Below are 12,638 nucleotides of genomic sequence, written 5' to 3'. Positions count from 1 at the left end.
TGAGGGAGTGGGTAGGGGCATAAAAAAAGAGGAAGAGTGGCCCAGGGTGGCTGGATTTTATTCTTCAGGACTCACCTTAGCCGCCCTACAGCCCCGCCTACCTCTGCCCCATCCAGCCACCCCTGACCTGCCTGCCAGCTGTCCCCTTCTCTCAACCTGGCCAGGGAGCCTGGCGGGACCTGGGTTGCTCCCCGCAACCCCCCCCCCAGCTTCCCTGCAGCAGTCCCTTCCAGCCCCAGCCTGAGTTTCCCAGCGGCGTGGCCACACCTCCCCAGGCCCCGAAAGGGTTAAGGCAGCAGAGAGGAGAGGTTTGGGCTGACGTTTAGCTCTCTCGCTGAAGGTGGTTCCCTCCGATGAGGATGGGAGAGCCTGGCGAGCTGAAACCGGAGCTCCCGCTCAGCTGGGACTTGGGGAGGTCCCTGTAAGAACCGCTGCCCACCGGCCCCCTTGGTCCCTCCCCCACAGTCACTCGGGGCACCGGCCACAGGAACGATGGAGCTGGGCTGGTGGACGCAGTTGGGGCTCACTTTCCTGCAGCTTCTACTCATCTCATCCTTGCCAAGAGGTACTGTGAGTAGCCGGCAGGACACCCCAGTTGGGAGGCATCTCCTTTCTGGGGTCCGTAGGGAGTGGGCCTGGGGAGCCCCAATAGTTGGTGCTGCGGGTGGGCTGTGGGGTCTTGGCTGGTGCGCCTGCCTCCTTCCCGAGAATGTGACTTGGTTTTGTCATCCCAACTTGTGGGACTGAAACTGCCTCCCGAAGGGGTACCAGCTCCAGTTTTATCCATTTATTTTATTTTGTCTTAGTTTTTTATAGCATAAAATTACCTCCAGGAGTCTATCCAGCCTGAGTTACCCACTCTGACCCGCAAAAGCCAAGTTTCTCCTAGAAAGAGCCCCTCGGAGGCGAGTGGGAAGGAGAGAAATGAATCGAATCGGGAGCCGGGCGTGCCTCAAGGGCGTTCCTGCTGGTGGGTGTCTTGCTTGGTGAGATGTTACTGTCACATCCCTTCAGGACAGATCCCCGCCTAGGAGGTTTCCTCGCTTGGCATATGTATTTCCTTCCTGATAAGAGTGAGAAGGATGAGGAAAAGGCTGAGGTTAAAAGTGCACGTTGTTTCTGGGGACACACAGTGTTTGTTTAGAAGGAGCTCTGGCTTCTCTGTGTGTTTTTTTTTCATGTGTCATTTTCGGAGCCACAAACCCACGTCCAATGGACTCCCGGGGCAAGTGCGGCTGAAACCAGACCCGGACCTTCTGGGAGCCTCTGAGGCTGGAGCAGAAGCGAGGGACTGGCAGGCTTGTTCTGTGACTGCTTGCTGGCAGGCAGGGAAAGGGGGCTTCTCAGGAGCATCTGTCCTTACAAGGGATGGCTCTAGGGGTGCGGTGTCAGGAGGTAAGGCGAGACCTCTTGCGGTAAGGCAGGTGGAAATGCACGGATGTGACAAAACAGGGCAGCTTTGCACGGGAGCAGGGAGTGTGTGAGCTTTGCTGCCCCCCCTTCTGTGCTGGTTACCTGTCACCTTCTGTGCTGGTTAGTTGTCACCTGTGCTGGTTACCTGTCACCTGGGCTGGTTACCTGTCACCTGGGCTCTACCCAAGAGCTGGGTGCTCCATTGCTGCAATTACCTGGCAAGTGTCCCAAGAGTGAACAAAAAGTCAAGATTCATGACAAAAGCTGCACTTTGGTCAATGCTTTCCACCTCCCCATAGGCTGTCAGCCGCTGGTGAAATCTTGGTGATTTCCTCTCAAGCTGGACAGAGGGTTTCATTTGAATTTTTTCTCATCTGGAGTGAACGACCGCAGTGAAGAAAGAAGGGGCCCACGAGGGGCCGATAACCCAGACACTCGCCCTGCAGTAGGGTGACGGCTTCCCATGCAGACTGCTCCCTGCCCCACCTCTCCCTTTTAGAGCCTGACCTCCAGGCTTGGTGGCCCCCAGGCCAACTCCAGAGGAACCTGGTTCCTACTGGGAGCACCAGGGCTCGGATCAGCCTTCCTCCTGCTTTTCTCTCTCTCTCTCTCTCTCTCTCGATATGAAGAGTCCTTTAGAAGTTTTCAGTTCACCAGTGGAAGGGATTAAATATTAATAGTACAGCTTTGATCAAGCACCAGCATATATCACACTCTCTCTCTCTCTCTCTCTCTCTCTCTCAATAATGTGGCAGGTGAGACATCTCAAACCCATAAAACTTTAAATAAACAAACAAACCCAAAGCTCAGCTACCTTTTTTCTTGCCCAGGATCTGAAAAACCCATTTGTTCCCGACCTGAGAATCTCTTTTACTTTCTGCTGTGGAAACGCTTCAGGGAGGGTGCGTGGATTCCTGGCAGCCGAGCTGCGGGCTGAACCGCAGGGCAACTTCTCAGTGTCTAGCGAGGATAGCTCCGCTGGTGAGCGTTCACATTTAGAGGGCAGGCGGAGGGATGGCGAGGAGAAGGAAAATATTTCTTTAAGTAGTGAATGAGTCCCCTCCCTGCTGGAATCTAAATCTGGCCCCAGCAGGAGAAGCCTGGAAGCGTAGCTCCTCTAATTGCTTTTCTAAAATGAGTGCTTGATGAAACGCAAGCATCCACTGGATGGCTCAGGGGATGTGGTTGCTCATCGGCATGGGACACATGTTGGAGGACGAGAAGCCAAACATCAGGCCAAGCGATAACCCAACATAAATAGCATGTGAGGGAGAAACCCAACTCCACTGACTTCACCAAATAGCAGCAGCTCTGCCAGCAGGATTCTGCCCAAGAGGAAAAACTCATTTAAAATATGTGACTCTTGGGAATGAAACCTTAATATGGATAACTCCACGAGCATTGCTTCCAACAGACATTAGCTGGTGGAGGGGACGAAGCGTAAAGGCAACAGGGGAGGATGATTTGAAACACAGCTATTCAGTGGGCAGGAGAAGGAGCAGAGAGAGGGGATGTGGAAAGAAAGCAGGGGAAGGAGTGGCAAGAAAAATTAGATGTTGGTTTCTAATGGGATGTGTTAGCAAATTCCAAGGAGAGAGCTATGAAAATTGGGCCTTCTTGGCAGGGGTGGATTTTTGTGGGGACCATGGAGAGGGAGTTTCCCTGAGATATACTCCGAAAACTTCTGGCTTCTCCAACAGGAAAATAATTGAATGGTGGGATCATGGAGTTTGGGAGTTGGGAGTGACTTTAGAGATCATTTAGTTTGAGTACTTTGTTTTTTCTTTTTTTAAAAATATTGTTAAATTTGATTTCAGAGATGAAGGGAGAGGGAGAGAGAGATAGAAACATCAATGATGAGAGAGAATTATTGGTTGGCTGCCTCCTGCATGCCCCACACTGGGGATTGAACCCACAACCCAGGCATGTGTCATGATTGGGAATTGAACCATGACCTCCTGGTTCATAGGTCAACGCTCAACCACTGAGCCACGCCAGCTGGGCCTTTGTTATTTTCTTAGAGAATTTTTATGAGTTTATTTTCAGATTCAGAGGACAATGAGATTAAGCACCTATAAGGGTTTATGATGTGCCCCATCTTTGAGCCAAATGCTTTACATGAAGTCATTCCCAGTCCACCCCACTGAGGTAGTGCTGTGATTCTCCCTGTCTCACAGATGAGATTCAGAGAGGTTTCATGACCTGCTCAGGGATACATAGGCACGGTTCCTCAAGAAGTTACACATTTGATCCAGCAGCTTCACTTCTGGGTATATACACAAAAGAAGTGGAAGCAGGGACTTGAACTGATGTTTGTACACCAGTATCCACAGCAGCATTGTTCCCAATAGCTAAAAGGTGACAATCCAAAATGTCCATCCACAGGCAAACAAAACATGGCATATCCATGCAATGGAACATTATACAGTCCCCAAAACGGGTGAAATTCTGACACATGCTATGACGTGGATGAACCTTGAAGATATGCTAAGTGAAAAAAGCCAGACACGAAAAGACAAAAACTGTACGATACCATTTATATGAGGTGCCTAGAGTGACCAGATTCATTGAGAGTAAGTAGAACAGTGGTTGCCAGGGGTCAGGGGAGGAGGGAATGAGGACTTACTGTTTAATGGGCATAGAGTTTCTATACGGGATCATGAAAAAGTTCTTGAGATGGATAGTGGTGATGGTTGTGCAAGCCACTGAACTGCACACTTAAGAATGATTAAAAATGGCAAGTGTTGTGTTATTTATATCTTCCCACAAAAATAATATAAAGAGGACACACAGCAGATGAGTGGAGCCTGCAGTGATCCCCGACTGTCCTGAGCTCCAGCTCACCTGGTACCTGGCTGACTTTAGCTCACTCATCTAAAGGATCAGTTAACGATGCTCACACCCATCTAACCTTAGCAAGGCTTCAGGACACACATGGGGGTGGGAGGGGAGAGTCCCGGGTAGCTTTGGTTTTGGTGATGCTGTTGCTCTGTCTTGGCTGTCTGTGTGGCAAAGAGACGCTGTAGAGCTGAAGGTCTGCTTACGGGTAGCCTTCGGGCCAAGCAGTCTAAAGAAATATTGAGGAGGACACAGTGCTTACAAATGTTTGAACCTGAATGCTTTGAGGCAGGCTGGGTCCTCTCTATGGCTTGACCAAGCTTTTCGGTCGTTGGACTCTCGAGTCTTTTTCCTAAACCAGGGGTCCTCAAACTACGGCCCGTGGGCCATATGCGGCCCGTGGAAAACATTTATCCGGCCCGCCGGGTGTTTTTGCCGCCGCTGCCTGTCCTGCTTAGCAGCCGACTCGTCCCGGGCCCGCAGTGCGCATGTGTGGAATGTCTGAGGGACAGTGAACTGGCCCCCTGTTTAAAAAGTTTGAGGACCTCTGTTCTAGTCCCTACTGACACTTGAGGTTTTGACCTCTATTCCTGAGAGGTACAAGGCAGAAAGGAAGAGGGAAGGAGGGTAGGTGAAACCCAGGTGCTGAATGGGGAGAAATGCAAGTGAGTCAAACTCTTAAGGATTGAGGCCAGCTGACTGGTCTTTTAAAAGTGGGAATGCGAATATATTTTACATTTATGTGTTATGAAACATGATCTCATTTCTTTCTACGAACTCCAACTCTTTGGTAAAATGTTTTACTCTCACGAATGCCCTTGGGAGTGAGCTTTTGGTGGAAACTGAGAACAGGGCTGGGCTTTATGTCTGGGTCTGTAAGCGACAGACAAAGCATGGGCATGGTTGCCTAGAAGCAGAGGTGACCTGGAGCATTTAGGTCCCTTGGAACTATCCAGAAGTCTCAAGAGGGCATTAAAGTGCCACTGGCATGGACTGCGGGTTTGACTGCAACTTACTTACATCTGGCTAGACAGAAATGGCTGAGATGATGACGTCTGGGGGACCGAACGACTGGCCTTAAGTCTGACAATTATTTCCATCTGCCCCACTGGGGGTGGCCAATCCTGATGCAAGAGAAAACTTGTCTACCTGGCTCCCCTGAGACCAGTTCTTGAAGCTGCATTTGATTTGGGGGCGGGGAGGGGGGTGGTGCAAATCAGGAAAAGTTCCATTTCGGTGATAAATGAGGGACGGTTGTGCTCGTCCCCCCCACCACCACCACCACCACACACACACAGGGGGGAGGACCTGTCACCTTCACTCGGTGGATATTTGAAAGTCACAAGAGCCCAGCTCTCTCTCCTCTTACTTTATGTTAAAGGAGAGGGAAATGCAGTGTTTACAGTTTCTAGTTCCTGAATTCCAGGGCAGAGGACCCAGAGGTCAGCCAGAGCTTTGAAAGCTACCAGAGCAGTGGCAGAAAGTCTATCTGATTCCAAGCCTGGTTTATGTTTAAGGAATTCTGTTTGTCAGTCATCACATGTTCTAGGCCAAAGCATTAGGTTTCTAATGGAGAGGAAAAAGTGAAAGTGGAGGGAAAACCAAGCAACATATCTGTAAACAAAACCACTCAAGGAAGGCAGAGTGTTGGATGGAGATGTTTCACTCTCTTAACCGATGGGACTTACTACTGCTCCCCACTCAACCCTACTCCTTCCATTTTTCCTGGTGGTAGTTATCAGCAAGACAGGTGCAGAGCCTATGTGGGTTGAGAGCAGAGTAGGAAGGGATAGGTAATAGGTTGAGAGCAGAGTAGGAAGGGGTAGGTAGCAGGTTGAAAGTGAAGTAGGTGGTAGGTTGAGAGTGAAATAGGTTGGGGTTGCACATCAAATTCTTCACCCTTGATGATGGAAACATCAATGATGGAAATCTCTTTGGAGGATGCTCCCATCCTATCTGACCTAAGGGGCCTGATCTGAAATAATGTATTGAGTTTGTGGTAAAAACCAGGCCACCTTCTTCTCTATGCTTTATATGTATTTATTTCATCCTCTCAACAAACCTAGGTAGTGGTGTTATGATCCCCAGTTCACACATGAAGAGCTTAAGCAAGGAGCAGTTCAGTACTTGCCCAGGTCACATACCTGAATGTCATGTCTTGAACCCAGATGGTCTGACTTCACAGTTTATGCCCTGAAACACTATACAACCCTGCTACAGTAAGCAGTAGGTCCAACTAGAGTATTTTACCCAAATCATAAGAGACCTTGACGTTAGTAAAGAAATCCATTTATCCCTTGGACAGTCCAAGTGCTCAAAATGGCCCAAGTAAGGTCCTGGACTCACCGGAGGCAGAGTGGATGTGGGAGAAAGGACAGAGACATCAACACCCCAGGGTCACAGAGAAAGTATCCACTCATAGAACCCAAGAGGAGCCATTTCCTAAAGGAAACAGGGCTCGTAAGCAGATCAAAAATCCAACCAGTGTCTGGGCTAGCTGTCCCCAGCATCATGCATCTCTCTCTGATTAGATGTGGGAGGTGAGAATTTCTTTGTCCCATGGTCACCTTTTAAAATAAAAATCATGTGTCTATTTGCTGAGGGTCAGAATTAAGGATGAGACACATTTCCAGTCTGGCCCTGACACTCTGTAGCCCTGCTCCTTTATGGATTTATTCTGTCAAGGCCATCAATGTGCAAACGCTTAGGCTATGGAAAGGGAGGAGCAGGCCTGGCATCAGTAAACGGGAGCATTTTTTTTCTTTATTCTTTTTTCACATAACACAGTTGATGAATATTACAGGGGATGGAGATGTGATCCCTTTCCATGAATACTAAGATGGGTTTATGGGTTTTAACCAGTTCATTTCAACTTCTACTAGACACTGATGTCTGGGGTATTATGTCACGTAGTTAAGAGAAGTGTCCCCCTCCCCCCCTTGGCTGAGCAGCAAATTAAGACACTATTCTCTCTCCCTCTGCCCCTGGACATGGGAAAGCCTTTACTCCTGCAGTGTGGCATCTTCACCACTGCCCTCTCGGAGGTCCTGGCTGCCTCAGAGGGTTGAGTTAGTGGTTTGGCAGCAAGTATCTGTGCAAGCAGAAGTCTGGTCAGTTGGTTTGGTGATTGGAAAACCAGGGCTGTTGCCGCCAGAACAGAGTGAGGACCACATTCAGGCAATTTCAGTTTATGGGGAGATGCAGCATGTGTCCTCACAAGCTGAATTCATGACCCGTTAAAAGATTTCCAGCCACTGGAAATGGAAAACCACTGGATGGAGATGGGAGGGGGTATGTGGGCCCAGTTTACTTCAAATCAAATGAATTGTTTGAAGACTCTGTGGAATAAAGTTATCGATGTTTTTCAAACCCAGTTCCATGCCCATTTATTTCATAGGATTCCTTTGGAGATGATCAGTTAATGCCCCATATCACGGGATCCCGCCTCAGGAGTCAACAGTGATGGTGGAGATCACCTGAGATGTTCTAGGACAAGTTGGCTGAGCTTAGCTTCTAGCTGGTAACATCTACTCCCATATTTTCCAACATACCCTGGGGTCACCTGGATGGAAGCAGAAGGAAGGGCTTGGCTGGTGTGAAGAATCGTTGTTGCAGGGCTCCTTGGTCTGGCTTTCTGCCTCCCAGTGGGTGGTTGATTACCTGCTTCTAAATGGTGTTCGACCTCCGTTCTGTGCAAGGCTGACTCCTCTGGCCCACTCGCTGGTAGAACAGAAGAAGTGAACATTCCTTTATGGAAATGAGATACAAACTGCAATAAACAAAAAAACTCAGCAGTAATAAACCCAATAGATTAGCTGGACTACAAAATAGAGACTCCAAAAGGCCACAGCAAGAGATGTATTTCTAACATCGGTCTTTCTCACAAATAACCTTCCCTGGGAATCACGCATGGCTCACGAGTCCACATTCACGTATTTATTCAGCAAACGTTATCAGGCACCTACCAGGCACCAGGCCCGGCCCTAGGTGCTGGAGGTGCCATGATGAGTAAGACAAAGTCCTTTTCCTTGAGGCACTCACAGCCTGCTGAGAGAGCTTATGGTCTAGCCTGGTGTTGAAACCTACAATCTCGGGAGATACTCAGGGAAGAGAAGCAGGGGTTTTATGATGAAACGAGTCTGGGGGGTTATGGACAAAGTATATTACAGACCCCCACAAAGCCCTGTAATAAAGAAAGCTGTTATTAGCCCTTTACAAAGTTGTTTGGCCACAGAACCATTTTGCACAAAATACCTTATACCAGTGATTTTCAACCAGTGTGCCTCAAGAATTTTAAAAACATGCAGTACCTGACTATTTAGTCAGGGGCACTGACCTCTTTTCCCCTGGATTATCAAGTAAAAAAAATGACAACGGCCAACACAACAATAGCCATCGGGTGTGAATAAATCAAAATTATACCATTTTTGTCAAATCAGCAAACAATGCAATATATATGTTTTGGTGTGCTGCCGAATTTTAGTAATTATTTTGTGTGTGCCATGAGATGAAAAAGGTTGAAAATTGCTGCGTTACACCAACCAGGGGAATTGGCGCTCCATGGAATTGAGTTTGGAAAACTCTGGTCTCTTGCCCATAATGAATAAAACATTGAAGAATATCTTGTTATTACAGAGTTTAGGGTAAGAAGAGAATTTGAAAGTCTGCAAGACATGGACTTCTCTTCAGACTTCTGCTGAGGGATGGGCAGGCAGTCTGGTGTCCTTGACATTTAACCCTTATTGAGACATTGAAAGAACCAGGGAGATGATCCACGCCATGTTTTGGTGAGAAAAGTCCTCTCCAGCATTGACCTGCATGTTTCACTGAGGAAACTCATTTCTTGTGTTCGAGTTGCTTAAAGTGATGTGGATGGTCTGGGATCATTGAATGTCCTGGGAATGATAAGAACTGTGACTGGACTTCCTGACTAGATTGTATCTTTGGTGACAGCCATACTGTCTCCTCTTTAAAAAATGAGAATATTTGAGCATTCTTCTAATCCCTGGGGACACAGTTCAAGGTCCAGTTCATCACCAGTTACTCTCTCCCCTCCCCCTCCCCCTCTAAAACACACACACACAACGGGAGCATTTTTTTTCTTTATTCTTTTTTCACATAACACAGTTGATGAATATTACAGGGGATGGAGATGTGATCCCTTTCCATGAATACTAAGATGGGTTTATGGGTTTTAACCAGTTCATTTCAACTTCTACTAGACACTGATGTCTGGGGTATTATGTCACGTGGTTAAGAGAAGTGTCCCCCTCCCCCCCTTGGCTGAGCAGCAAATGAAGGCACTATTCTGTCTCCCTCTGCCCCTGGACATGGGAAAGCCTTTACTCCTGCAGTGTGGCATCTACACCACCGCCCACTCGGAGGTCCTGGCTGCCCCAGAGGGTTGAGTTAGTGGTTTGGCAGCAAGTATCTGTGCAAGCAGAAGTCTGGTCAGTTGGTTTGATGATTGGAAAACCAGGGCTGTTGCTGCCAGAACAGAGTGAGGACCACATTCAGGCAATTTCAGTTTATGGAGAGATGCAGCATGTGTCCTCACAAGCTGAATTCATGACCCGTTAAAAGATTTCCAGCCACTGGAAATGGAAAACCACTGGATGGAGGTGGGAGGGGGTATGTGGGCCCAGTTCACTTCAAATCAAATGAATTGTTTGAAGACTCCGAGGAATTAAGATATCAATGTTTTTCAAACCCAGTTCCATGTCCATTTATTTCATAGGATTCCTTTGGAGATGATCAGTTAACGCCCCATATCACGGGATCCCACCTCAGGAGTGTTCCCGGTGTTTGAAGTAGGGCCACTGGTAGATTCTTGCAGGGGCCGAGGGCCTGGTGTCTCCAAGAGTAGGTGATTCTGGGTCAATGATGTTTCCTCCCAAACATGAGACGTTGCTTATGACCACCTGTTGTGATTCAAGGGTGAAGCCAGCCAGGAATCCTCAGGCAAGAAGTCCCCCTTCTTCTTGTTCTAGCGTGCAGAGCTGGAGGAGGTAACTATAATGAGGGCTAGCCTGTGTGAAGCTGCTGCCAGCTCAGGGCTTAGTGAGCCATCGAACATACCATTATAAATGCATCACCCGCTCAGCATCTCTCCACACTTTACATCTGCTGTTGGCCAGCTGCCTCTGGTAGAAGGAGAATCTGGCCTCTGCCTGGCATCAGGGGACCCAGATGTGAAGACAATGACACTTAGTCTGGAAGCTCTTGGCAAAGAGGTCAATGTGGAAGATTGACCAAGACCCCCGTGTAGCCCTGACACGCTGACTCAGAAAGAAGGTGTTAAAAAGTGTGGAAGATTGGGGAGCAGGCATGATTGTTTGTAAAGTTCTTGTATTGGGGAAAATCCAGATTACATTTTGAGGGTATAGCTTTTTAAGTTTTATTGTTTCCAACTTAGCTATTCTAATGCTTTGGTTGTTATAATATTTGCTGAGTTCTGTGGCCAAGTGCTTTTCAATGTAATATTAAAGTCTCTTTTTAGTAGCCAATGCTAATAAAAAACATAAGATCTACTGAGCTCATATTACAACCTTTGAAATAACCCAGAAGCAGCTGTCCTTCAAGGATTAACACAGTTGTTGAAGAAAATGGCAAATGGGGACTCTTCTAAGACGCTAGAGTTTGGGTTTTGTTCCCTTTGGCTGTGGATGTGTGATTTCTATTTCTAACAGAGAAGCAGCAGGGGTGAGGTATGTCCTACTTAAATAGGCATTTAAAAAGAGGGTAGTGGAAAAATGAGACTAGGAAATCTGGAAGCAAGGGGGAGAAACCCAGAAAGCCATGACCAAAGCATAGCATGTGCAGACTGCTTGAAAATGCCACGTGTGTGGGGGCCTCCAGAGGAGACAGTATTACTCACCCTCTTACTCTCTTCACTCCCTTCGCCATTGGTGTCTTCACCAAACGTGATGGTGTTTTATTCTGTAGAGAATAATGGTAATGACTTGACAAATATGCAGTTTTTCTTCCAAAGCCCTTTATGGTCATTGTCTTCTTCAACTACAGGAACATCAACAACTCCATCAATCTATGTCCATCCTCCTGAGATGTGGAGAAAATGCTGCACCAAGGTGTCTTGTCCACTATTTAGCAGCACAAGCGAAGGACAGATTCAGGATTAAAAGTTGGGTGGCTTGTGTCCACTTCGCCAGTATTGCATTCTATGTCCATCCTCCTGAGATGTGGAGAAAATGCTGCACTAAGGTGTCTTGTCCACTATTGTTTAGCAGCACAAGCAAAGGACAGATTCAGGATTAAAAGTGGGGTGGCTTGTGTCCACTTCACCAGTATTGCATTCTTTTTTAAAAAATATATATTTTATTGATATTTTACAGAGAGGAAGAGAGAAGGATAGAGAGTTAGAAACATCGATGAGAGAGAAACATCGATCAGCTGCCCCCTACACAGTCCCTACTGGGGATGTGCCCGCAACCAAGGCACATGCCCCTGACCAGAATCGAACCTGGGACCCCTCAATCCGCAGGCCGATGCTCTATCCACTGAGCCAAACCGGTCAGGGCCCAGTATTGCATTCTTAATCTGCATAGTCAGAGGGGTGAACTCTGTAGAACCCAGGTAGTGTGTTGGAAGGAATAAGACTTTGGTCTCAGAAAGAGCTAGATTCTGATCTTTCTTCTTTCACCTGAATGCTGGGCCACCTGGAGCAATTTATTTACCCCCTCTGTTCCTCAGTTTCTTCATCTTTTCAATGAAAAGAGTAACCCTTTGAAGGGTGACTGTGAGGATTCAGTGAGCTGGTATATGCTCATTGGGGGCTCAGATAAATTCCCTGTGGATGCTGAGACCCAGGGAGTAGAGGAGGATGAATGAAGAGCCACGGTGTAGAGCAGTGTGCTTAGTAAAGGATGAGGAGGGAAAGGAAGGGTCAGACTGATTTTTGCCCCTCCCCTCCCCAATGTATAAGAGCCTACAAACCAGATTTCCAGGGAATCCACTGAAGGTTTTCTTACTCCTGATTCCCAAGGAAGGGTGATAAAGGCATTGACTCTGCAGCTATCATTATCTCGTTAGCAAGAGGAGCTTTGAAAGGGGAAGACCGAGGTCACTGAGACTGGGAATCCAGCCAGGCTGTGACGGAGGGTCACTGGCGATGGCATGGTTCTCAAAGGCTCAGGAGGAAATAGGAAATCACCAATGGCCCCAGTAATGATTTTGTCACCCCTGTCTGCCAATCATTCCTGCTCAGGATTTGCCTGTCTGTCATTGGCCCTGTAGAGTGGGCTGGTAGTCAGGAATGTGTGCTGGTTGGACATCAGTTGGGAAGTTCAGATTGCACAGAGTGGGTGAGGACTGAGTGGGGATAAGTGAGGGGCCCAAGCTGCCTAGGTACCTATCTCTCTGATTCATAA

The 12,638-nt window shown here is 47.7% G+C and overlaps 1 protein-coding gene across 5 annotated transcripts in view; it reads left to right on the top strand.

The window, feature by feature from the left end:
* PAMR1 (peptidase domain containing associated with muscle regeneration 1) overlaps positions 1 to 12,638 on the top strand; it is an 84,767-nt gene that overhangs the window by 22,280 nt on the left and 49,849 nt on the right. Inside the window, exon 1 of one of the 5 annotated variants that reach the window (XM_005864426.2) lies at positions 267 to 565. The exons of 2 other annotated variants lie outside the window; for them this stretch is intronic. In XM_005864426.2, the coding sequence (XP_005864488.1) occupies positions 493 to 565 (73 nt within the window). In that variant the 5' untranslated portion in view covers positions 267 to 492. Of the gene's footprint in view, positions 1 to 266; positions 571 to 833; positions 971 to 12,638 lie in introns of those variants that run through there. 2 more of the 5 variants (XM_014538192.1, XM_005864427.2) reach the window with 2 other exon arrangements.

The sequence above is a fragment of the Myotis brandtii genome, unplaced genomic scaffold (genome assembly GCF_000412655.1).
Source record: "Myotis brandtii unplaced genomic scaffold, ASM41265v1 scaffold187, whole genome shotgun sequence".
NCBI lineage: Eukaryota > Metazoa > Chordata > Mammalia > Chiroptera > Vespertilionidae > Myotis > Myotis brandtii.
The sequence above is the reverse complement of the archived record's forward strand: the minus strand, read 5'-3'. Positions and strand labels throughout refer to the sequence as shown.